Below are 27,696 nucleotides of genomic sequence, written 5' to 3'. Positions count from 1 at the left end.
TGTGCATTCTTACAGACCAAAGTGGTGTATCTTGGTTTGAATGTGGATCAATATGGACTACAACCAGTGAAGGAAAAGATTGAAGCTATAGCAAACGCACTGACACCACAGAACGTGTCTCAACTACGCTCCTTCCTGGGTATGGTACAGTATTACTCACGCTTCTTACCCGAGTTAGCAACAAAGCTAGCTCCTCTTCACAAGTTGTTGAACAAGGATAAAAAATGGGAATGGTCCAAAGAGCAACAAAATGAAGTTACGATGCAAGTAAAAAGAGCTGGACCAGTGATGCATTACTTGTTCAATAAGGTACACATCTCGAGTTAAAGTTAGCTTGTGATGTGTCTAGTTGTGGGGTAGTAGCTGTGATTTCACATGTAATGGAACATGGACAAGAAAAGCCGATAGCATTTGCATCAGCTACCTTACCAAGAGCGAGCGTAATTATGCACAAATCGAGAAAGAGGCCCTTTGTATTATCTTTGGAATCAAGAAATTCCATCTATCTGTTGGGTAGGAAATTCCCTCTGGTTACTGATCATAAGCCACTTTTGGCTATTCTTGGTCCTTGGTCAGCAATACCTACAATGGCAGCCTCGAGGATGCAGCGATGGGCAGTCTTCCTGTCACAGTGTGAATGAATGAATAAATGAATAAGTTTATTGGACAAGTATGTACACATACAAGGAATTTGCCTTGGTGCTCCGCTCACAAGTGAAGGACTACAGCATTGAGTATTGCAGCTCAAAAGAAAATGCTATCGCTGATGCATTGTCGCGGTTGCCTCATGAAGAATCAGATGTGGGCACTGAAGGTGCTATCTACATCACAGAAGCAGTGGACAATGACTTTCCTGTCAAAGCAACTGAAGTTGCTGCTGAAACTCAAAAGGACACTGTGCTAAAACAAGTATACGAACAAACCTTGTGTTGTTGGTCAGAAATAAAACCATGTCCTAATGGCCTAAAACCTTATCACAACATACGACATGAACTGTCATGTGAGCAAGGGTGTATTAAATGGGGTTACAGAGTAGTAGTACCCAATTGTTTAAAACAAAGATTACTTAAAGAATTCCATAGTGAACACACAGGTATTGTAGGAATGAATTATACAGCCAGAGGTTGCATGTATTGGCCAGGATTGGCAATAGAAGCAATGGCAAACAAATGTAGCACCTGTCAGAGTTGTAGAAGTAGGCCTGCAAACATGGTCTTGGCCTACTTGACCTTTTCAGAGTGTTCATGTGGATTTTTGTGAACATGGAAATAATAATTTTCTTGTTTTGGTAGATAGTTACTCAAAGTGGATTCAGGTGGTACATATGGGTACAAACAAAACAACAGAAAGAACAATACACGCATTGCGGTCTATCTTTGTTCGTCATAGATTACCTGAAGTGTTTGTCAGTTTGACAATGGCCCCCAATCTCTTGGTACTCTTTTCCAAACTTTCATGAAGCTAAATGGTATCAAACATATCTTAGTGCCAACTTACCATCCGGCACCTAATGGTGCAGCTGAAAGGTCAGTCAGAAAAGTCAAAGGAGCTCTCAAGAAACAAGTTCTTGAAGGGAATTCAAAATGTCACAGCGGCTAGCTTGTTTCTTACTGAAATATCATACCACACCACAATCTACCACAGGATATATGCCAGCTGAACTTCTCATTAAAAGAAGGCTCAGAACTAGACTGAGGTTGGTTCCACCTAAGCTATCCCCTAAGGTTGAACGTAAACAATCTGATCAGAAACACCATTATAGTGGGTCAAAAAAAATATAGGTTCAGGACATAGGATTAGGTTTGTGTTCTCAGCCCCCTTACAATGTAAACAAATGGGAGGTGGGAGCAGTAATTGAAATCTGGAACCAGGAGGTACTTGGTAGAAATTGGAGGACGTGTTAGAAGTGTGCACATAAACCCTATCATCTCAGCAATGGATGAACCGGTACAAGAGCAAAGCATAGACAAAGAAGCAGATCTGTCAGATGTAAGATTGGAATCTCCAAAGAAAGTCAAGACAAAGGTTAATGATCCTGCACTTGACTCGCGTTTAGAACCACAACCTGATACTGCCCCTAAACCACTCAGGAAATCAGAAAGAATGCGTAAACCAGTCGTCAGATTAAATTTATTAAATTATTCTTTGTTTGTCTAATTTACAAGTTATTTTACTTTCTAAGGGAGAGCAGTGTAATGTATATAATGGTAATTGTAACTTCAAGAACTGAGTACTAGAATGGTATGATTTGTGTCATAGAAGATTAGAAAGATTAGGAGGCAGCAAGGGATTCCTAGTTTCTGTCATGCCCTGTAGTCATATTGTGTAAACACTGGAGACTGCAGATATTGGAATTTGGAGAAATAAAACACAATGATGGAGGAACTCAACTGGTCGAGCAACGTCTGTGAGGGGAAAGTGAATTGTTGACATGTTGGGTCAAGAACAGGGTCTTGAGCCCAAACATTGGCAATTTCTTTCCCACACCAGGCGCTCGACTCACTGAATTCATCCCAGCTGTCTTTTTTTTGGCCACGTTTTGCATATGGCTATTCCAGTTCAGTCTGTGGTCAATGGTAACCTGCAGGATGTCAACAGCAGGGGATCCAGGGATGGAAGTATCATTGTGTGCCAGCAGGAGATAGCTGGGTCATCTCTTGTTGGATCTCGTCAATGCCTGGCACTTGTGTGATATGACGTTACTTACCATTTTAGGCCTTGATATTGTCATATTAGCACATTTGTTTACCTGGGGGAATGACATGGGCCGTTGGTTCTGAGGGAAAAAAAGGAACAACATTTCAATTCAAAGAAAATATGAGGAAATTGCAGACACAAATTGAAAGAACAAAGTGTAAGGACATGATATATTTTACCTGAGTATTCATAAAGAACGGAAACAGTTGCTTACTGTTTCAACAAATCAAATAGGAAGAGCAAGCAATGCAAAGAATGAAGAATGGTTTTGAGTGTTTGAACTCCATGCTCAAGTGGCAAACTAGTTTTGAGAGTTGGTGGGCATAATACCAGATACATGGCAAACCTATGGCTTGTGATTCCGGCATGCTTACTATCTATACTTTTTTGCCTAATGGTAATTAAATTCCTGAGAAAACCAAAGATCTCACACCATTTGAACAATATTCTACTTTCCCCGCCTTCATAATCACTGATCTCAGAGTGCCACACAAAACACTCCATCTGCCTTCGATTCAATCAATTGGTTCTGGAAGTAGTTGATCACTGGGTCACATGTTCATCAGCACCTTGAGCTAGTTCTATGGTGAGGCAGAGCTCAGTAATATCAGGTCTGAATTCTTACTATCACCGCTCAATCTATTATAGCATTGTCTAGGGACTGGCATAATTCATATTTCCGCCACCTCCAACGGGATCCCACCACTAGCCACACTTTCCAATCTCCACCCCTTTCCTCCTTCCGCAGAGACCGTTCCCTCCTCAACTCCCTGGTTATCCCATCTCTTCCCACTCAAACCACCCCCTCCCCAGGTACCTTCCCCTGCAACTGCAGCAGATACAACACCTGTCCCTATACCTCCTCCCGCTAATCTGTCCAGGGACCTCGACGGTCCTTTCAGGTTAGGCAGAGGTTCACTTGCACCTCCTCCAACCTCATCTACTGTATCCGCAGTTCAAGATGTGGACTCTTATACAACTCTTATAATTATCCTTCCCATTCCTTCACAGACCTTTCTGTCCTAGGTCTCCTCCATTGTCAGTGAGGCTAAACGCAAATTGGAGGAACAGCATCTCGTATGTCACTTGGGCAGCCTACAGCCCAGTGGTATGAATATTGATTTCTCTCACTTCAGGTAGCCCCGGCATTCCCTCTCTCTCTATCCATCCTCCACCCAAGTCGCACTAGCTTTTCATTTTCACCCTACAAACAGCTAACAATGGCCTGTTTCCTTTATCACTGCTATTTTTTTTACATATCTTTCATTCATTATTCTTTATCTCTCCACATCACCATCTTTATCTCTCATTTCCCTTATCTCTAACCAGTCTGAAGAAGGGTCTCGATCCGAAAAACGTCACCCATTCATCAACTCGGTGAAAGACGCTCTTTGGTCTGCCTGAGCGTTGTTCACCACTCAGCGGAGCGAGATGTCCGTCAGGGAATGTTGCCGACTGGCCCGCTGCAGACTGCAGGAGGACGTGCTGAGAGATGCACCGAAGCTCGGTGCAGCCAACGCCAAGACTCGGTGGGGGAGGACCACAGTCTAGGGTCCTTCTGCTGCTGGACATGGGGGGCAGGGTATGGTGGATACGCCCCTCAAAATAAGGGAAGGTATCCCTTGCCAGGGGGCCACGCGAGTGGCACGGTTGGGGGACAGATTTGTGAAATTTGAGAAATGCATAGACTGAATTGAACAATTTGTGTAGCCTCCGAAAATTGCGGATAAATTTTTCGCACGGTTCACGTACTGTATATATTTATAACTTGAGGGGGGTATAAAATAAATTTTTAATAAAAACACGGTTGGTATATCCTTTTTTGCGGAGTTTTGTGTTACAATAGAACGATTGATTTTCCTTTCTTCTTTTTTTTTCTTTTCTTTCTAGGGTCTTATTTCTTTTCTTTACTTCCTTCTCTACTTCCTTCTCTAATTCCTTCCCTAAGGGTTCTCTTCTCCCAACACTTCCCTGCACCTTCACGATTCTTGCTTACTTTCCTTACTTCTTTTTTTTCTATCTTTTTTAAAGCTAAAAAAATGAAGTGGTACAACATAATGGAATAAGATATATGCGATGTATTAATGTGATTTACTGTACTGCTAATAAAAATAAAATTGAAAAAATATATTTATTACTTGAATAAAGCCTATTTTGAAAAAAAAAACAAAAAAAATTCCTTCTCTCCAGAGATGCTGCCTGTCCCGCTGAGTTACTCCAGCTTTTTATGTCTATCTAAGGTAACTCACTCTGCAGTTTATTACCGGCGTTGCATCAAAGGAAATTCATGCTCTGTCCTGTGCCAGTAAACATTTGCAGGGGAACTCAGTGGAACGCTAGATCCCAGGCTATGATCATTCCTGTACACACAAGAGATTGTGTGATCATTGCTTATTTACACTGGCTGCTTGGGTGATATGCCCACAACTCTTTGCTCACACATCCTGGAAGTTGGACTTCATGTACAATCTCAGGCACTCCCAGTCTCACTGTACTGTCTTGTTCATCTGGAGGATATGCGGCCCCTGCAGGTATATTGTTTCTCTTCCCACCACTCCAGGACCCCAAATTCACGCTGGGTGAAGCAGAAATTCACTTGTGCTTCCAATCTAGTCAATGGCAGTCAGGGTTCATAAGATAGCCTCCTCTGCATTTGGAGATATTTCAAATTGGGTGATAGCAATGCAGAGCACCGGCGTTCCACCTGCACGGGTAATCCTAAGCTTCCTGTTGCCGCTACTTTAATTCTCTACCCATTCCTGCTCCGAGCTCTCTATCTCCACTGCCATAGTGAGGCCCAACATAAAACAGAACAAGAGTAGAAATCAGGAACGGCAGATGCTGGTATACAAAAAAAGATACAACGTGCTGGAGTAACTCAATCAGTCAGGCATCATCTCTGGAGAATGTGGATAGGTGACCTTGTGTATCTGGTGTAGAACAACATATTATCTTTCATTTGGGCACTTTGCAAATTTGTGGAATTAACAGTGAATTCACCAACTTCAGATAAACTGCCCCAGCACTGCGTCCCATTGTCTGCTGCTGCCTTCTGTCTCTCTCTGTCTCACTCTCCCTCACCTTGTTTCTATAAACTGCCTAACAGTCAGTTCTCATTATCATCTGATCTGTATTACCATTTCTCCAGAGCACAATCCAGAGTGTAGACTAGGCAACCATGCTGCCAAATACTTGCCCTTCACACCAAGGCCTGCTGGATCTCTCAGATGGGAACCATTCTAACTCCCCTTCCCATTCCCACATTGACCTTCCCGACCTTGGCCTCCCTCATTGCCAGTAAGGCAACATGCAAAATGGAGGAACGGTATCTCATTTTCCACTTGGGGGCTTAAACCCAATCGTATGAACACTGACTTTTCTAATCCTGCCTCCTCTCTAATTCCATTGTCCGCCCTTCACCTTCTTTCACCCACATTTCTCCGTCTATCCTGTCAGAGTCACATAAAATATAGACTGGTTTCTCTTTTCATGGATGTTGGTTGATTGGCTGAGTTCTTCCAAAACTTCTGGTTTTCTTTCAGATTCCAGCATCTGTAGTTTTATTTGTTTTCTTCCGCCAGCGCCAAATAAAACAGAGATCCTTTCGCCTGAGCATGATCCAATGTGTAACTAGACATACGAGATGGCAGATGCTGGAAACTTTGAGTTAAAGGTTCGAGTTTTTTTCACCCTAAAATTCCAGCATCTGCAGTCTGTTCACAAGTTGTAGGAGTAGAATTAGGCCATTCAGCCCATCACGTCTACTTCGCCAATACTGATCTCTGCCTTCTCATCCCATTTTCCTGCCTTCTCCCCACAACCCTCAACACCCATTCTAATCAAGAATTTGTCTATCTCTGCCAGAAAAGTATCCACTGACTTGGCCTCCACACCAATGAGTTCCACAGATTAACTACCCTCTGACTAAAGAAGTTCCTCCTCGCCTCTTTTCTAAAAGAGCGCCCTTTAATTCTGTGGCTATGACCTCTGGTCCTAGACTCTCCCACCAGTGGAAACATCCTCTACACCACCAGTCGATCTATACCTTTCATTATTCTGTATCATGTATTTTGTGTTTTTGTGTTTTTATGACCGTTGGCAGGTCAATATCTGCCAAATTCTACTCTAACTTCATCTACAGGTTTGCAGATGACACTATCATACAGAGCTGGATCATATATAATGATCAGATGGAGAATACAAAGGAGATATAGTGCTTAGTAACATTGTGTCAAGACAACAACCTCTCCCTCAATGCCAGTAAAATGAAGGAGGCAATTATTGGCTTCTGGAAGTGTGACAGAGTATACCCCCCTATCAACAGTAAAGGGTCTGTCCCACTTTACAAGGTAATTCATGAATTCTCCCGAGTTATTCATGAATTCTCCCGAGTTATCCCCTTGATTCAAACAAGTAGAATGTTTGTAACGGGTTCCTTAGGAGTCCGTAGATATATCGTAGCGGCTCGTTATGCCAGCCGTAGGTACTCGGGGCATCAGGTAAGTCGGGACGTTTCTTCCAGCCTGATAAAAAATGTCCACAAGTGAAATAATAGTCGGGAGGATACCCCGAGTACCTACGGCTGGTTTACGATATATCTACGGACTCCTGTGGCCTCCTAAGGACCCGTTACGAACATTCTACGAGTTTGAATCAAGGGGAAAACGCAAGAGAATTTGTGAATAACTCAGGAGAATTTGTGAATTATCTCGTAAATTGGGACCGGCCCTTTACGGTGCCAAAGTGGAAATAGTCGAGAGCTTCAAGTTCCTGGGCTTAAATATCGCAACAATTTGCCTTGGACAAGCCACATTGAAGCTACAGTCAAAAAAGTATACCAATGTCTCTACTTCCTCAGGAAAGTTAGGAAGTTCAGCATGTCCACAAAAACTCTTACAAACTTTTATAGATGCACCATAGAAAGTGTATTATTGGGTTGCATCACAGCTTGGTTTGAGAACAGCTCTTCCCAAGTCTGCAAGAAAGTTTAGAGAAATGTAAATGTAGTCCATCTGCCATTTCTCCACTCATTTTTGTGGCTGATCTATAGCCCTCTGTATACCCCAAAAGCCTTCCTTACTATCCTTAACACCAGCAATCTTGGTGAAATCAGCAAACTTACTTACCAAACCATCTACATGTATGTCCAAGTCATTTATAGATATCATAAATGACAGAGGTCACATCACAGATCCCTGCGGAACACCACTAGCCACAAACATTCAGCCAAAACCATAACATTTTTCCACCCAAACTCTGCTGTCTTCCATGTGCAAGCCAATTCTGAATCCAAATAACCATCCCACTCAAGATCCCATGCATTTTAATATTCTGGATCAGCTTACCATGAGGGACTTCATCAAATGCTTTACTAAAATCCATGTAGACAATGTTCACTGCACTACCCCCATCAATCCCCATTGACACTTCCTCAAAAGACTCAAAGGATACATAGTCAGCATGGCCAAATTGGACTGAATGGCCTGCTTTCATGTTGTAAGACTCTTTGACCCGACTGTTCCAATTAACAATAAAACACAAATTGTAGACACTTTGTGACACAGATATTTAAGGAACAAACTGTCATCATGTCTGAGAGATGTGATTTTAAAGAGTCAATTGCCCATTGGATGAAACTCATCAAACATAGAGCAATGATGGCCACAGGTCAAGCAAAGGGCTTAGGTTCCCTATTATTATCCCAAGTAGTGAGTAGTAGCTTATTTACCTGGTGGGATATCGTAAATCGGATGTTCTATAAAACAATTAGAAAAGTTTTAGTTAGCATTAGTTGAAATGAAAATTATAATCATACGCATATTTAGAGTCTTTCCCCCCCACACCCCCTACTCTCCGCCTCCCCTCCGCCGCTCCCGACCCCCCCCCTAGAGCCCCCCTCACTCCCCCCACCCCCCCCCTCCCCCCCCAAACACCCCACCACCCCTCCACCCTTCCCCCAATAAGTCGACCCGACCCCCCTACAAACCCACACAAAAACTAAAGTAGGAGAGGTTACACCCACCACCCCCCCACAACCCCCCACCCCCCCACACAACACCCAAAACCCACTCCCAACCCCAACCATTCGCTTCCCCTATACTTTTGCCCGCCTCACACACCCGCCTTCCTTCCACACCAGAGCCCCTTGTTTCTCCACTCCCTCCCCCTCCCTCTTCACCGCTCTAGCTGCTTAGCGTCCCACTCAACACCACCACCGAACCCACCGTCCCTATCCCCCTTCCGCTATTACCCATAGACCCACCCGACCCCCGACGACACCAACCCCCGCCCCAGGCACACGAAACGACGAGAAACCACACAACCACATTTTTTGGATGTCCGTGATTGGTCTTCTCTGAGACCCACAGAGAGACATTGCCGACACCAAATACAGTTCCCCACGCGCCTTGGTCTGCCGCTTCCCCCCCTGTCCACTAATAATTACATAACTAAATCAAACCACCAATAAAATAACCCCCCAATAAATCCCAGTGGACATAGCCCCATCTTGTCGGGACGCCACCTGCACCCGCACCAGGGGCATCCGGCTGGAGGGGTGTGGGGGGGTGTGGGGGACTCAGCCAGGGATCCGGTTCAGGCCGCTCTCGCTCTGGGAATTTAGTGTTGCGTTGGCGCGTTCTATATGTCGTGTGTTATTGCGCCAGCACTGACGGCCTGATAAGCGCCCTTCACTTTTTCTGCATGCGAACCTTCCACTTAGATCTCCGTGGTTCACGCCCCCCTAAACTGTAACAGCCACATGAAAGTCCATTTGGCCCAAAATGCAGTGCCACACATAATGCGCCCACAACATAAACTAATCTCACATCTACAGCATCACCTGATCAATCAAATCCATACAACCCGCGCCCGTAACCTATCTAAAAATCTCTTAAACACCCCTGCATATGTGCCCGCAACCCCACCAACACAAGAAGTGTGTGCTCCAGGACAGCTCCAAGTCAGAAGTAACGACACAACTCCCTAAATCCAGGCCCACCCCACATATTCCTTTCAAAGACTGTTTGCCTTTGCCTTTGCACATGTGCCCCGGAGGAGTAGAATCCTAGACGAGAGTACCTTGACGCGCATTTCAACCCTGGAATATATTGCTATTTGGTTGTGTCAGACCTCCTTCTCCCCGTTCTGTAAAATCTCTGTTTCTGTCCGCGTTGGTCGGGGTCTGGGAAAAGTCCTACATCAGACTCACCGTCAGGGAATGCTGCATCATGGGCCAGATGGAAGCGCTGGAAGACCCAAGGCTGCATGACCTGACTCCAAGCCACATCCTTGCCTTATGTCGGAATGCCACAGGAATTAATGGGAGTGAAGTGTTACTGAATGGCACGCTCTCGGGAGTATTTCAAATATATTGAGATCAATATTATAGCTTGCGTGAATTTGATGAGTGAGCCCAACCCTTCCCTCAACACTGATCCAGCCGGGATAGTGACAAGTACATCACCCACAGGCTGTCACCAGCAGACTCTCTAAGCGATTCCTGCCCTAATTGATTCTTCGCAGCAACCGCGCGTTGGTCTATCGGGTGACTTATGACTGGACGTTCGGTTGTATGTTTGTTGACAGTATGATGCTGCGCATGCTTGACTTCGCTTCACTGAACTCCTCAGATACTGGATGGGTGGTGCAGCGGTAGAGTTGCTTCTCCAAACTCCAGAGACCGGGTTCGAACCCGACTATGGGGCTGTCTGTGCGGAGGTTCATTCTCCCGTGACCTGCGTGGGTTCTCGCGTAAGTTCCTGTGCCTCCCCAAGTCCAAATGTTAGTGACAGGTTTGAGGTTACGGCTTGATCTCAGGTCCTTAGTGTGTATTAGTTGAATCTGTGTTCAAACGCTGGCTATTCTGGTGCGGCGGAGGGGAGGGAGGTGGATGATGAGGGGCGTTTTTTTTTGTTGGTGTCTCGTTGAGTCGAGCCGTGTCGGGGAGGGAGCTTTTTGTTTTTTCGAGGGTGGGGTATTGGGTGAGGTTTGTTTTGACTTTTTGCTTGTGTTGGGCAGTTTTGTTGACGTGGTCGGCCAAAGGGCCTTTTCTGCGCTTCTCTACGCCTAAACTAAAAATGAATACTGTTTGTAAGAGCGTACTTAGTCAAAACACCGCCTTCCCTTTATTTTTTTTCCCTGCTTTCTTCTTTTCATTTTTCTTTCACTCCTTCTTAACCTCCCTTCTTTTACACCTCCCTTCTCCTTTCTCCAATATCCCTTACACGTTATAGCTTGATTCACCCAATTTGCCACGACTCCCTTCCCTTCCTATACAAAACTGTACAACTCTAGCCTCCTTCCTATCCCGTCTCTTCTGTTGCACCCTCGTCCTCCTCTACTCCTCCGTAGTAACTCATGAGACCTCCTCTCACACGTTTTTTGCTTTTCCCTTTTCCCTTTCTTTTCCTTCTCTTCTCTTCCCCGTTCCCCCCACCTTTTCTTTCACCCTTTTTTTTTCCCCCCCTTTCTTCCCTCCTTCTCCCCCCCCCTCCCCCCCTTTCCCCCCTCTCCCCTCCCTTCGGCCTCTGTTCCTTCGTCCCCCCCCCTTTTCATCCCCTCTTTCTCTTCTATCTCTCTCTTCAGAGATTCTTCTCATCCCTTTCCCTCTTGTCATTCCCCTTCCCATACTATCACCCTGGTCCTTCCCTTTTTTTATACTTTATTACACATCTTCCCCCCCATCCTAACCCCCCCCATCAAGTCCTTTTTCACCCTATCTTCTTTATAATTTCTGGAACAGGATCCCCCTTAACACCTTTTCATTTTCCCCTTTGACAGCATTTAGCTGATACTCTCTCCCTCGTGCGGCGATTTCCTTTTTCTTCTTTGTCTTCTTTTTCTCTATCCTAAGAGTGGTGGACTTTGTGTTGTGTGTGTTGTTCTCTTAATCCCATGCTTGGAGTTAGCAGTAGCTCTTGGTTGGCTATTTTTGGTTATTGTTTCTAGTTTTGTTGTTGTGCGCGATTTTTTTTTTAGTGTGATTGCTTTTTACGCGCTTTGTGTCAGTTCCAGTGTCTTGTGGGCCTTCTAAATTCTGAGTTGTGACGGCCTCAACATGACTATCTGCCTTTCTGGTAGTTGTTGCGGAATATCTTTTGGTTTTAATTCGCTCGTTCGCTTGTTGCGCCGGGTCTACCGACTGAGGTAGACTTGATTTTCTGGGGTTCCCCAAATGTTCATTCGCGTTAGTTGTGATTGCTGAGTCCGTGTTGTTTTGGTTTGTTCTACCGCTGCCCGCTTTCTAAGGTCGTCCGCGTCTCATACTACCTGTAAGGCACGAGGGGACTCGAACGAGTGTCGGTGCCTCATCGGGACTTCTGCTCGGTCGCATGCTCGTGGGACAGGCCCTTTACACAGCCTCGATGCTGAACAGAGATGATTTTTTGAGCTGACTCTGGTGCTGTCTGCTATAATGGGTACACATTACAAAGAAAGTGATCCTATTAACATACAACAAAAGTGCAAAGGGGTATTCAGTGATTAAATTACACTGTTGTGTCGTGCAGTGTGAAACTTAAAGCCTGCGGATAGCCATTACTACTTTGAGAGGTGAACTACGCAAAAGAAATTCTCCCTTTCACGTTCCCACAATTGGAATAGAAGTTGGCATGTGGCATTTGATACGAGAAACAAACCTCCACGGATGGTCCCAGTCAAGGTTAGTTGAATGGTACTTACAGCAAAACAATTTGATTCCATGAGTCGATTCTCATCCAAATATAGACACAAAATATGGTGGCAATCACTGAATGATTCAAACCTTTGGCAGTGTGGCCAGCACCAATGACCTCAGATTTCTTCTTCCACTTCACTATAGGTCTCTTACTATTTTATGGCAGCCAAGCTAAAGTTATGGTATCAAAATATATTTGCATTTGTTTAAGTGTGAAATGCAAATCACTGGCCAATTTATTGACAGTTGTTGCTAACTAAGAAGTTGCTTCATCAATGGTGTCATAGTGCCACAGCGGTAAAGTTGCTGCCTTGCAGCGCCAGAGACCCGGGTTTGATCCTGACTACGGATACTGTCTGTACGGAATTTGTACGTTCTCCCCGTGACCTGTGTGAGTTTTCTCTGGGTGCTCCGGTTTCCTCCCACATTCTAAAGGCGTACAGGTTTGCAAGTTAATTGGCTTCTGTAAAATTGTAAATTGGCCTTAGTGTGTGTAGGATAGTGTTAGTGCGGGGATCGTTGGTCGGTCGGTGGGCCGAAGGGCCTGTTTCTGTGCTGAACCTCTAAACTAAACTGAACTAACGATGAATATAATTTTCAGCGAGAGCAATGGATCACACGGCAAATCTTAATCCGTCCACAATAATTTGACACACAATTAATCCTCATCAGAATAAAGAGTTCATCCGACTGTATTAAACACCACTCATTTGTTTGCATCTTGCACTGGACAATTACCATCTGAAATACCCTGCCTGCCCCTCCCTAGATCCATTCACCACCTACCAGCCTCTGTCTCACACTTCCATATAACCATATAACCATATAACAATTACAGCACGGAAACAGGCCATCTCGACCCTTCTAGTCCGTGCCGAACACATAATCTCCCCTAGTCCCATATACCTGCGCTCAGACCATAACCCTCCATTCCCTTCCCATCCATATAACTATCCATTTTATTTTTAAATTATAAAAAACGAACCTGCCTCCACCACCGTCACTGGAAGCTCATTCCACACAGCCACCACTCTCTGAGTAAAGAAGTGCCCCCTAAACTTCAGTCCCTTAGTTCTCATGTCATGTCCCCTTGTTTGAATCTTCCCTACTCTCAGTGGGAAAAGCTTTTCCACGTCAACACTGTCTATCCCTCTCATCATTTAAAAAACCTCTATCAAGTCCCCCTTAACCTTCTGCGCTCCAAAGAATAAAGCCCTAACTTGTTCAACCTTTCTCTGTAACTTAGTTGCTGAAACCCAGGCAACATTCTAGTAAATCTCCTCTGTACTCTCTCTATTTTGTTGACATCCTTCCTATAATTAGGCGACCAAAATTGTACACCATACTCCAGAATTGGCCTCACCAAAGCCTTGTACAATTTTAACATTACATCCCAACTTCTATACTCAATGCTCTGATTTATAAAGGCCAGCACACCAAAAGCTTTCTTTACCACCCTATCTACATGAGATTCCACTTTCAGGGAACTGTGCACAGTTATTCCCAGATCCCTCTGTTCACCTACATTCTTCAATTCCCTACCATTTACCATGTACGTCCTATTTTGACTTGTCCTGCCAAGATGTAGCACCTCACACTTATCAGCATTAAACTCCATCTGCCATCTTTCAGCCCACTCTTCCAACTGGCATAAATCTCTCTGTAGACTTTGAAACTCTACTTCATTACCCGCAAACCCACCTATCTTAGTATCATCTGCATACTTACTAATCCAATTTACCACACCATCATCCAGATCATTGATGTACATGACAAACAACAGTGGACCCAACACAGATCCCTGTGGCACCCTTCTTAACCAACCTTCCATGAGGAACCTTGTCAAAGGCCATACTGAAGTCCATATACACAACATCCACTGCTTTACCCTCATCAATTTCCCGAGTAACATCTTCAAAAAATTCAAGAAGATTAGTTAAACATGACCTTCCAGGCACAAATCCATGTTGACTGTTCCTAATCAGACCCTGTTTATCCAGATGCTTATATATATATTATCTCTAAGTATTCTTTCCATTAATTTGCCCACCACTGACGTCAAACTAACAGGTCTATAATTGCTAGGTTTACTCTTAGACCCCTTTTTAAACAATGGAACAACATGCGCAGTACGCCAATCCTCCGGCACTATTCCCGTTTCTAATGACATTTGAAATATTTCTGCCATAGCCCCTGCTATTTCTACACTAACTTCCCTCAATGTCCTAGGGAATATCCTGTCCGGACCTGGAGGCTTATCCACTTTTATATTTCTCAAAAGTGTCAGTACTTCCTCTTCTTTGATCCTCATAGTTTCCATAGCTACTCTACTTGTTTCCCTTACCTCACATAATTCAATATCCTTCTCCTTGGTGAATACCGAAGAAAAGAAATTGTTCAATATCTCCCCCATCTCTTTTGGCTCTGCAGATAATTGTCCACTCTGACTCTCTAATGGACCAATTTTATCCCTCGTTATCCTTTTGCTATTAATATAGCGGTAGAAACCCTTCGGATTTACTTTTACCTTACTTGCCAAAGCAACCTCATATCTTCTTTTAGCTTTTCTAATTTCTTTCTTAAGATTCTTTTTACATTTTTTATACTCCTCAAGCACCTCATTTACTCCATGCTGCCTATAATTATTGTAGATCTCCCTCTTTTTCTGAACCAAGTGTACAATTTCCCTTGAAAACCATGGCTCTTTACAATTTTTACGATTTCCTTTCAACCGAACAGGGACATAAAGATTCTGTACTCTTAAAATTTCACCTTTAAATGTCGTCCATTTCTCTTCCACATCTTTCCCATAAAACAAACTGTCCCAATTTACTCCTTTTAAATCCTTTCGCATCTCCTCAAAGTTAGCCTTTCTCCAATCAAAAATCTGAACCCTAGGTCCAGTTTTGTCCCTCTCCATAATTATATTCCCTCTCAATTCTATATACCAACTAACTTTCCTTTACACCCTCAATCCTGATGCACGGTCTTGACCTCAACGGCCTACTGTTCTGTTGTGATGTATGTTGGCTAGTTTTGTCATCTATCCCTCTGCCTCCATAAGTGCTGCCCGATTTGGTGAGCACATCCAGCAGTTTGTTTTTTTTGCCCCAAATTCCAGCAGTTGCAGTCTCTTGTGTCTCCAATATATTTGCCTCTGCCTTAAAAGTATTCAAAGATTCTGCTTCCACTGCTCTATAAGAAAGTGGGTTCCACAGGCTTTCAAAACATTGCAAAAATTGCATTTTGCATTATTGGTCTTATTTGGCTGAACACTTATTTTTTAAATAGTGATCCCTACTTTTAGCGGCTCCCATAAGAGAAATTGTCCTTTCCATATCCTCCTTGTCATGATCTTGCTGGTTCTTAACTGTTTCATCCATGCTGGCCAAGTTGCCGACCTGAACACCAAGACCCAAGATGACGCCCAACTGAGGCGACTATTTGTGTGCTGAAGGAAGTGATGAGCCCTTGATGCTCTGGGCTATATTCACCCCTTCAAGCTGGTTCAGGTGGTCAAGAGCAGAGCTGTTACTACACTAGGCTGAGATGCATTCTGTCAGGGCACTTTCTATAGTGCATCTGCAGAAGTTTGAAAGGATCTTCATGGATATGCCGAATCTTCTGAGATGCCTAAGAAAGTAAATAACGATGCACTTTATTGATCACCACATCAGCGTGAAGGGACCAGGTTAGGATGGTGGCGATATGGATATTGCAGATGTCCAAAGTGCTTGCTGCCCTTGTCTTTCCTGATGGTAACAGTCATGGGTTCGGGAGCTACGTGGAAGTATCCTGGGTGAGTAACTGTAACACATTTTGTAGATGATCCACACTGCAGCCACGTTGCGCCATTTGGTAAGAGAGCCAGAGTTTACAGTGAAGGATAAGATACAAATGAAGGGAGCTGCTTTGTTCTGAATGGTGTTGAGTTTTCATCATGTTATTGGAGCTGCACTCATCCAAGCAATTAGACCATGGTGAAAGTGAGAAGCAGACTTAAATGATGAGCAACGTTGCAGAATTATCCCGTTTCCAACATGACGTTGTACCCAGTTTTCAGATTAATAAAGACCACCCTACCTCTACCCCAGGATGCTGATGGTGGGGTCTCAGCAAAGGAAATGTCACAGAATGTCAAAGGAATGTGGTTCATCTTTGAATGGCATGAATGTTACTTGCCACGTATCAACCAGTGCCTGAACATTGTCTTGCTGCATGAAGGTGCAGACGACCTTGTGTCTGATGAACTGTGCAATCAATGGACACACCACATCTGGCATGAAGGGTGATCGTCAAAATATGGCTCGGATCAAAATTTTCCCTTGGCTGGCACTGACAGAACACCAGGGTTCTAAGGTTTATTCCCGACCCATTGATGCCTTGACATCAAGGTTGATCATCTGCAGAACATCCATGGAATTTAGCCCTTTGTTCATGTTAAAGCTAAATCTGTAATGAGGCCTGGAGCTGAATGGGCCTTGCAATATCCAAACTGAGAATCAGTTACACACCAAGGCTGTTTTTACACCATCTGGTACTGTCGTTCACAGGAACACCTCGGCTCAGCCATCTATCTATTCATGCCTCGAAGAAGTTTATATACTTCTATCAGGTAGCCCCTCAGCCTCCGAATGTACAGTCAAACCTCTCCTTACAGCTAGTATTCTGTAAGTTCTGGCTGTAAGATCTGGTGTGCACTGCACACCAGTTATGGTCAACACCAAGTTATGGTTGCATTTCGCTTAGTTTAGTGATACATTGTGGAAACAGGTCCTCCGGCCCACCGTCCGTGCCGACCAGCACATTAACACTATCCTACATGAAAAACAATGTTTGTATTTATACCAAGCCAATTACCCTATAAACCTGTACATTTTGGAGTGTGGGAGGAAATTCTCGGAGAAAACAAAGTTCTCGAAGAAAACCCATGCAGGTCACAGGGAGAACGTACAAAATCCGGACAGACAGAACCCGTATCCGGGGTCGAACCCGGGTCTCCAGCATGGTAAGGCAGCAACACTACCAACCTGCGCCAACCTGCCATCCTTATTTACATCGACTGCAACATTAGTTCAAAGAAAATGCTTTGCAGCAATTCCCCAATTCAAGATTTCAAATTTAAAATTTCAATGAATGACACGCTTAATATACTGTGTTAAAAAATTAGAAAATCATTTCCTACCTGTTGGTCTGAGTACAGGAGGAGTTCCTGAGGAAGAATGTCAGATAATGTTTCAAATCCAAACTTTACAGACAGATACTTACATTTTATGAAGTTTACATTATAAAAAGCCAGAAGCAATACAACAGGAACTGATATTCATGCACTCTAAGGACAGCATAGAAAAAGAGCATTTGCCTATTCAACTCTGTACACCTCTGTCTAGGAACTCTTCAGCTAGTCATAAGGTCATAAGTGATATGAGCAGAATTAGGCCCTTCGACCCATCAAGTCTACACCATCAATACTATCTAAATGGCATCAAGTTGGGAAAAGGGGAAGTACAACGGGATCTGGGGGTCCTTGTACATCAGTCTATGGAAGTAAGCATGCAGGTACAGCAGGCAGTGAAGAAAGAGAATGGCATGTTGGCCTTTATAACAAGAGGAATCGAATATAGGAGTAAAGAGGTCCTTCTGCAGTTGTACAGAGCCCTAGCGAGACCACACCTGGAGCATTGTGTGCAGTTTTGGTCCCCTAATTTGAGGAAGGACATTCTTGCTATTGAGGGAGTGCAGCGTAGGTTTACAAGGTTAATTCCCGGGATGGTGGGACTGTCATATGCTGAGAGAATGGAGCAGCTGCGCTTGTACAATCTGGAGTTTAGAAGGATGAGCGAGGATCTCATTGAAACATATAAGATTAAGGGCTTGGACACACTAGAGGCAGGAAACATGTTCCCGATGTTGAGGGAGTCCAGAACCAGGGGCCACACTTTAAGAATAATGAGTAAGCCATTTAGAACAGAGACGAGGAAACACTTTTACTCACAGAGAGTGGTGAGTCTGTGGAATTCTCTGCCTCAAAGGGCGGTGGAGGCAGGTTCTCTGGATGCTTTCACGAGAGAGCTAGATAGAGGCTCTTAAAAATAATGAAGTTAGGGGATATGGGGAGAAGGCAGGGACGTGGTACTGATTGGGGATGATCAGCCATGATCACATTGAATGGTGGTGCTGGTTCGAAGAGCCAAATGGCCTACTCCTGCACCTATTGTCTATTGTCATTCAATCATGGCTGATCTATCTCTCATTCCTAAATGGCCTGTCCCACTGTGGGGACCTAATTTGTGAGTTTAGAAGAGTTTGCGCTCGTCTCAAACTTGCAGCATGGTCGAAGCATGGTCCTCGGAGGTCTTTGTAACTCTCCTTCATGCTTGAGAGAAGTTCCCGCATACTCGCGGCCCCAGTTTGGTCAAGGAGTATTTTTTAGCATGCTGACAAATTGTCCGTGAGGACAAATTGGTCGGCATGGAAAAATTAATATTTTTTTACTCGTAGGTTTAGTCGAAGTAGGTCGTAGTAGGTCGGCATGTTATTCATAGGTAATCAAAGGTAGTCGAAGGTAGTCGAAGGTAGTCGAAGGTAGTGTTAGTATAGTCGAAGGTAGTTGAAGGTGAGCGTCTTCACTCTCCATTATTCGGGGTCCAATTTTCCAGAGAGCATCGGCGAGTAAATCGTAGATAGTCAAATCTAGTGTTCAACATAGGTGAAGGAGGTTGAAGGAGATCGTAGGAGGTCTTCTACATGGTCGAAGGAGGTTTGCTCTACATAATCGAAGGAGGTTGTAGGAGGTGTTCTACTTCGGCGATACAACAAGACCATGACACTCTCCTTGACTCTTCTAAACTCGCAAATTAAGTCTCCGCAGAGGGACAGGCCATTAACCCCATTCTTCTGCCTTCTCCTCATAACCCCTGACACCCGTACTAATCAATAATATATCTAGCTCTGCCTTACAAATATCAATTGATGGCCTCCACAGCCATTTGTGGCAAAGAATTCCACAGATTCACCCACCCTCTGACTAAAGAAATTCCTCATCTCCTTCCCCAAAGAAACATTCTTTAAATCTGAGACTATGACCTTTAGTCCTAGACTCGTCCTCTAGTGGAAACATCCTCTCCACATCCACCCTATCCAAGCCTTTCACGTAGTCACCTAGTCACACTCCCCTGGCATTTCCTCATGGGGCTGTCCCACTGTACGAGCTAATTCAAGAGTTCTCCCGAGTTTCCCCTGGTTCGAACTCGGAGAATTACGACAATAGCAGCTTGTATGTACTCGGGGCTCTCGTGGACATATTTCAACATGTTGAAAAATCTTCACGAGTCTTCCCGAGCTTACCGCGTTTCCCGAGTACCTGCCGTTAGCGTTACGTGCCGCTAACAGACGTCCCGAGCTCCGACGTATCCGCTCCGTGCATTCTACGTGCTTCCATGAGTTTGATTTTTTTTTAAACTCGGGAGAGCTCTTGAATTAGCTCATACAGTGGGACAGCCCCTTTACATATTCTTACCATTCAGTTATCCATCCAGCTTCTTCTGAATGTTACACTCAAATCTTCCTCAACTGCACTCTTGGCTGTGCTTTACTGATCCCAACCGTTTGCTGCAAATAGAAGCTTTTCCTCATGTTATTTTTGGTCCTTTTGCAAACTGCTTTTGACCTATGTCGCCTTGACCTCTCTTCCACTCACTATCCTTCGTCATTCTAAGTATTTCTCGGTTGTGCTGTGGGTTTGCATGTTCTGAGGAGGTCAGCTCTCTAAGGGCCTGTCCCACTTACACGACTTTTCAGCAACTGTCTTCGACCTTCAAGCTCGAGGGCACTCGCCTAAAAAAACGCGAGCTGGATCGACCGTCGCACACACACACACACAAACACATCGCAAAGGCGGGGGCCAGGGAAAGCGGGGGAGCGCTGTCTGAAATTCACACCCGTGATGAACAGGAAGGTAAAAAGCACAGTGTACTTTAAAAGAGTGTGGGGGGTGGGGGGGGGGGGAGGGAGAGAGAGGGGGGGGGGGGGGGGAGAAAGGGGGGCGCAGAGAAATAAGAAAGGGATGATCACTTTGTTGGCAGTGTACTGCAGGCCCCCAAATAGTCAATGGGAATTAGAAGAGCAAATGCCAGGAGATTGCAGGCAGCTGCAGGACTAAGAAAGTTGTCATAGGGAATTTTAACTTTCCCAATATTCACTGGGAAAGTCATAGTGCAAGATGTTTAGATGGGGCAGAATTTGTCAAATGTGCTCAGGAAAGTTTCATCAGGCAATATATAAAGGGCCCTACGGGAGAGAGAGCAATGCTTGGTCTCACCTTAGGGAATTGGGAGGGGCATGTGGATGAAGTGTTCACAGATTAGCCTGTTAGGACCAGTGACTACTGTTCAATTCATTTTAAGATAGTTACAGATGGCCCACGAGTTAAAGTTCTAAGGTTACACAAAAAAGCTGGAGAAACTCAGCGGGTGCAGCAGCATCTATGGAGCGAAGGAAATAGGCAATGTTTCGGGCCGAAACCCTTCTTCAGACGGATTCAGTTAAAGTTCTAAATTGGTTCAAGGCCAACTTTAAGAGCATTAGACTGGAAGTTGCTCAACATGATTGGAGTAGGTTGGTTGAAGAAAAGGGAATATGTGGGAAGTGTGATATTTTAAAAAGTGTGCTAATAAGTGTCCAAGACATGCATGTTCCTGTTAGAGTGAAGGACAAGACAGGTGGACGGATAATGAGAGAAATTGAGGCTCTGTCAAGAGTGAGGAGGCAGCATGGGAGAGGTATAGGCAGCTGGGATCAAGTGTATTCCTGGTGGAGTTTTGGGAACGGAGGAGCAAGCTTAAAAGGTAAGTCAGGAGGACAAACAAGAGGCAGGAGACAGCTCCGGCAGGCAGTATTAAGGATAACCCCGAGAGATTTGATGTACATTAAGAGGGAAAGGGTAACCAGAAAGAGAATGGGGCCCCTCAGTAATCAAAGCGGTCAATTCTGTGTTGAGCCAGGTTCTCAGTGAGCATTTTTCCTCTGTTGGGGCAGTCAATGGAAGTGTCTTGAGGGCAGTCAGTGTTACAGTCGAGGGGATGCTGAAGGTCCAAAACCCGTAAGAACGTAGACAAATCTGCAGGGCCTGATCAGAAATATCCGAGGACATTGTGGGAAGCTAGAGAGGAAATTGCAGTTGCCCAGGCTGAGATTTATGAGTCATCATTAAATATGGGTGAGGCACTGGAAGACTGGATAGTGGCAAGTGTTGTGTCGCTATCTAAGAAGGGCTGCAGGGAAAAGCCTGGGACTATAGGCTAATAAGTCTAACATCTATGATCGAAAAGTTATCAGAGAGCATTCTCAGGGATAAGATACATATGCATTTTGATGTCCAAGGGCTGATCAGGGATAGTCAGCAGGGTTTTGTATGTGGGAGGTCATGCCTCAGTTTTTTGATGATGTGACCAAATAGATTGATGAGGGCAGAGCTGAAGATGATGTACATATGGATTTCAGCAATGCATTTGACAAGGTTCCGCATGGTAGGCTGTCTGGAAAGTTAGATCGCTTGGGATCCCAGGAGAGATAGCTGAATGGATAGAAAAGTGACCATGGAAGAAAGCAGAGGGTGATGATGGAAGTTTGTTTTTTGGACTGGAGGCACGTGACTAGTGTTGTGCCTCAGGGTTTGGTGCTGGGCCTATTGCTGTTTGTCATCTGTATCAGTGATTAGGATGAGAATATACATGGCATGATTAGCAAGTTTGCAGATGACACAAAAAAAGGTGGTACTGTAGATAGTGAATATGGTTGTCAAAAATTGCAGCAGGATCTTGATCGGCTGGGTAGGTGGACTGAGGAATTTATTACAGAGAAATGTGAGGTGTCGCATTTTGGACTACCATGGCCAGGACCTACATGAATGGTAGGGCTCTAGGGAGTGTTGTAGGCATCTAGAGTGATCTAGTAGTGCAGGTACATATTTCTTTGAAAGATGCATCACAGGTAAACAGGGTGGTCAAGAAGGCTTTCTCCATATTGGCCGTCATGTCAGAGTATTGAGCATAGAAGTTGGGAGGTCATGTTACAGTTTTACAAGACATTGGTGAGGCCACATTTAGAGTATTGTGTTCGGTTTTGGTCACCCTGTTAGATGAAAGATGTTGTTAAGCTGGAAATGGTACAGGAACATTTTAGGGGGATTTGCAATGACCCAAGGGCCTGAGCTATAGGGAGAGGTTGAGCAGGCTACGCCTTCAGTCCCTAGAGTGCAGGAGGATGAGGGGTGATTCTTATTGAGGTGTATAAGACCATGAGAGGAATAGATAGGGTAAATGCACAAAGTCTTTTACCCAGAGTAGGGAAATCAAGAACCAGAGGACATTGTTTTAAGGTGAGAGGAAAAAGATTTAATAGGAACCTGGCAGGTAGCTGCTTTATACAAAGGGTGTTAGGTATATGGAATGAACTGCCACATTGTTTAAAAAAGTATTCAGATAGGTACATGGATAGGGTAGGTTTCAAGGGATATGGACCAAACTCAGGCTTGTAGTACTATGGTAGATGGGCATAATGGTTGGCGAGGGCTGTTTCTGTGCTGTATGACTTTATGACTCTATTCCTATGTCCTTTAATATTTAACATTTCCACCTTGGGAAAAGAACTCCGACCATCATGTGCCTCTTGGAGGTTTATCAGGTCACCCCCCAGCCTCTGAAACCCCAGAAAACCCTATCCTTAGAGCTAATATTCTATAACCAGGCAACATCCTTACGAATCTTTTCTTCCCCCTCTCCAAAGCTTCCACATCCTACCTGAAATGTGGTGACGAGAACTACACATTATACTCCAAATGTGGCCTGATGCTTTATCAAGCTACTAACATGACTACCTGACTGTTATATTCAGCACCAGAACCGATTAAGTCAATCAATGCCTATGCCTTCATTACCTCTTTGTCAACCTGTGGCTACTTTCAGTGCAATGGACTTGCACCCCAAGATTTCTCTGTACAGTAATTCTGTTATGGGTCTTGCCATTTACTGTATAATATCCTAGCTATTGAGCTATATGCCACTGTTTAAAAAGCACAAGATGTTATAAGCTTTTACTGAAATGTCTTTTCTTTGTCGTTCAACTTTTAACAAACAAAGTATTCAAATCCCTCCCTTTGTTAATTTTAGGATGGTTTCAAGTGCTAGAGAGCTGAAGGATCAGGGTTAGGGAGATCGGTTTCTAAGGTACAGCAGGCAGAGAATGGAAAGGCAGGGTCATGGGGGAGAGAGATAAGCAAGCCCAGGGATCTCCAGGAGTCAAAGCATTTTGAGGATTTGATAAATAAAGGAAGCATAGGGGAGAAAATTGAGTCACATTTTTAACCAAGAAAAATGAAAACACTCTTGACTTACCACATGATACACAATGTTTTAAGTCTTCATTAAAGTATTCATCTTTAGCACAAACATAGCAACCTTTAAAAAAAAAACAAGGAAGTTCATAACTTCATGCAGATTGTTGATATGTTGAATCACCAGAAAACAATTTTACTCCTTAAGTAGAAATGTATGGATCTGTATCTGACTGTATAGAAATAACGCATCAGAGTTATATGCCAAACAATTTAATTTGTATGAAATCCTCCTATTGATTCACATAACAATGTTCAGTATTAATTGAAGGTTTCAATCCATGTTTCGATTCATTCTCAAAAATAATTTCCTTCATTAGGTCACATCTGCTTTTGTTTTAGGCCAACATTTGCGGTTCTCTAAATGTTCTTACAGTTAACACAAAATCAACGCTCTTACCTTCCATGTTGAACTTCCCGAAGATATGAATGTTGGCGGGGCACAGGCATGGTTGGTAGTGCCATCTAGTTGAGCCAAACTGAGCAATTTCTCTCAAGGTGGTGTGCAGCTTCCGGGTGTTGTAGTAATCACAGTACACCGCTGAAATAAGTTAGGAAAGATTCAAATTGTATTTCAAAAACATCGTGATTCTCTGAAGCAAAAGAGTGCAACATTTTGAGTTGAGAGTCTTTTCCAGAACTGATGAATTAAACTGTTTTAAACTTTTGCTTATTTAGTTTTCTTTTTCTTTTTAATATTTACAATTCTCTGCCCCTCATAGACAGATATTCAGCATGTTCATGAAAAGGAAGGGACTGCAGATGCTGGTTTAAACCGACGATAGACACAAAAAGCTGGAGTAACTCAGTAGGTCAGACACCATTTCTGGAGAAAAGGAATAGGTGATGTTTCGGGTCGAGACCCTTTCTTCTGATTGAGAGTCGGGGTAAAGGGAAACGGGAGATATAGACGGTGATACAGCGAGATATAGAACAAATGAATGAAAGATATGCAAAAAAGTAACCATGATAAAGGAAACGGGCCATTGTTAGCTGTGGGCTAGGTGAGAACGAGTTAGACAATGAAACTCACCAGGACAAAATTGAAACTAGTATAATAAGTAGGGTGGGGGAGAGACAGAGAGAGAAGGGATGCAAGGGTTTCTTGAAGTTAAGAGACATCAATATTCATACCGCTAGGTTCCAGGCTCCCCAGCGAAATACAAGGTGCTGTCTTCCAATTTGGATTTGGCCTCACCCTAACAATGGAGGAGGCCCAGGACCAAAAGGTCAGTGTGGGAATGGGAAGGGGAGTTAAAGAGCTGGCATCGGGGAGATCATTCTGTTCATAATGTGTTCTATTATTTCAAGTAAAAATTAAAGGACAGGAAAGCACAAAAAGGCATCGACAGGTATATGGTAGAGAGCATAATGGTTGGTTGCATCACGGCCTGATTCAGCCACTTGAACAACCAGGAGCAAAACAGATGACAGATAGTGGAATATATAACTGGTACATCACATGTACTGACCTACCACCTTTGAATGGATCTACAGGAGGTACAGCCTCAAAAATACAAACAATATCATCAAAGACCCATACCACCCTGGCCATACTCTCATTTTCCTCCTACCATCAGAAGGAAGGTACAGGAGCCTGAAAACCATGACCATCAGGTTCAAGAATAGTTTCTTCCCAAAAACCATCATGCTCTTAAACACTGCACGACAATCATCTCAACAACTATGAACTTCAATGAAATATATATATATATATATATATATATATATATATATATACACACACACATATACACATATATATATATATATATATATATATATATATATATATATATATATATATATATATATATATATATATATATATATATATATATATATATATAAGACATTCATTATCTTTTTGCTGTTACAAATGACTCTGAAGTTTGATGTGGATGATAATGCAAATGTTTTTAAATCTTTGAAAACTAAACGATTATTAATTAAAACACAATATGATTTAATTAAAGTAGTGCAGAACATATCCAGAGAGTGTTACGGATCCTAGGGATCTTGGTGTTCAAATCCATGGATCCATGTAGGTAGCCATGCAGGTAGGTATGGTGGTGAAGATGGCATACACAATAACTGCCTTGATTAACTAGGGTACAGAATATGAGCAGGAATGTTATGGTGCAACTTCATCAAACATTGGTAATCTTGGATGATAGATTGGTTAAATATTTCTAGCAGAGATAGACAAATTCTTGATTAGAATGGGTGTCAAGGATTATGGGGAGAAGGCAGGAAAATGGGATTAGGAGGCAGAGATCAGCCATGATTGAATGGCAAAGTAGACTCGATGGGCCGGGTTGCTTAATTCTACTCCTATCAATTGTGAACTTGTGATAACCTCACAACTGGTGTACTGTGTACAGTTATGGTTATTGCACTGTGAGAGGATGTGATTACACTGCAGAGGAGATTCATCAGAACTTCAAAGACAAACTGCTTGAGGAACTCTGGGATGAGGCAGCATCTGTAGAGGGAAGGGAATGGTTGATGTTTCAGGTAGAAATCTTGTACCAAGACTGTCTTCTCTATGGTCTCTGGTCACCGAGGAAGTGGAAGTCCAGAGGCGGCACGCACACCCCCATCCACATTAACGGGACGGAGGTGGAACGTGTTTGTAGCTTCAGGTTCCTGGGAGTCAACATCTCCGATGACCTCTCTTGGACCCACAATACCTCAACTCTGATCAAGAAGGCTCATCAGCGTCTCTTCTTCCTGAGGAGACTGAAGAAGGTCCATCTGTCTCCTCAGATCCTGGTGAACTTCTACCGCTGCACCATCCAGAGCATCCTTACCAACTGCATCACAGTATGGTATGGCAACTGCTCTGTCTCCGACCGGAAGGCATTGCAGAGGGTGGTGAAAATTGCCCAACGCATCACCGGTTCCTCGCTCCCCTCCATTGAGTCTGTCCAAAGCAAGCGTTGTCTGCGGAGGGCGCTCAGCATCGCCAAGGGCTGCTCTCACCCTAACCATGGACTGTTTACCCTCCTACCATCCGGGAGGCGCTACAGGTCTCTCCGTTGCCGAACCAGCAGGTCGAGGAACAGCTTCTTCCTGGCGGCTGTCACTCTACTCAACAACGTACCTCGGTGACTGCCAATCACCACCCCCCCCCCCCCCCCCGGACACTTATTATTATTTATTCAAATCATTTGCTATGTCGCTCTTCCAGGGAGATGCTAAATGCATTTCGTTGTCTCTGTACTGTACACGGACAATGACAATTAAAATTGAATCTGAATCTGAATCTGAAAGGAATGGGGATAGGAAGATGTGACTGGTGGTGAGATCACGTTGAAGGTGGTGACAATGTCAGTGGGCAGCTTTCTGCAGAAACCATGCTCTCCACAATGCATTGGTTTGCACATCCTCTCCCATTCAACTTGCCGCCTCCTCCCCAGGCACTGCCCTCTGCAGCCACAGGGAATATCACACCTGTCCCTATACCTGCTCTCTCATTTCCGTCCAAGTATCCCAGTATCCCTTCCAGGCAAGACAGAGCTTCCCATGCACCGTTTACAATCTGGTTTAATGCAGTTGGTGCTCCCAATGTACATTAGCTATGTCGCAATGTACATTTGCTATGTCGCAATTTGCAATGTACATCGGTGTAACGAAGAGTAGACTAACTGACTTGGAGTAGTTCAAGAGGCAAGTCTAGTCAAGGGCGTTTTATGTCATATGTTCCCAAACAGAACAATGAAATTCTTACATGCAGCAGCGCAACACATATGTAAACATAGTACTCTGTAAAACCTATAATAAACAACAAGAGTTCAGCAGGTAGACACAAAATGCTGGAGTAACTCAGAGGGTGAGGCAGCATCTCTGGAGAGAAGGAATGGGTGATGTTTCTGGTCGAGACCCTTCTTCAGACTGATGTCAGGGGAGCGGGGGCGGGACAAAGATA

General features: G+C 43.9%; 2 protein-coding genes across 2 annotated transcripts in view; both read right to left on the bottom strand.

Annotated features, from left to right (window-relative positions):
• Positions 1-9,965, bottom strand: part of LOC129705977 (uncharacterized) — a 126,055-nt gene extending 116,090 nt beyond the window's left edge. The window contains exons 1-3 of the mRNA XM_055649951.1: positions 9,908-9,965; positions 8,426-8,452; positions 2,750-2,776 (exon numbers count right to left, since the gene is read on the bottom strand). Coding sequence (XP_055505926.1) covers positions 2,750-2,776; positions 8,426-8,452; positions 9,908-9,965 — 112 coding nt within the window. The remainder of the gene's footprint in view (positions 1-2,749; positions 2,777-8,425; positions 8,453-9,907) is intronic.
• A 7,593-nt stretch (positions 9,966-17,558) lies between these two features.
• LOC129705976 (mucin-6-like) overlaps positions 17,559-27,696 on the bottom strand; it is a 79,376-nt gene continuing 69,238 nt past the window's right edge. Inside the window, exons 17-18 of the mRNA XM_055649950.1 lie at positions 23,767-24,306; positions 17,559-17,585 (exon numbers count right to left, since the gene is read on the bottom strand). Of these exons, the coding sequence (XP_055505925.1) occupies positions 24,104-24,306 (203 nt within the window). The 3' untranslated portion in view covers positions 17,559-17,585; positions 23,767-24,103. The remainder of the gene's footprint in view (positions 17,586-23,766; positions 24,307-27,696) is intronic.

This window comes from Leucoraja erinacea, chromosome 18, assembly GCF_028641065.1.
Source record: "Leucoraja erinacea ecotype New England chromosome 18, Leri_hhj_1, whole genome shotgun sequence".
Classification (NCBI taxonomy): Eukaryota; Metazoa; Chordata; class Chondrichthyes; order Rajiformes; family Rajidae; genus Leucoraja; species Leucoraja erinaceus.
Note: the sequence above shows the minus strand (reverse complement) of the source record. Positions and strands in the feature narration are given on the sequence as shown.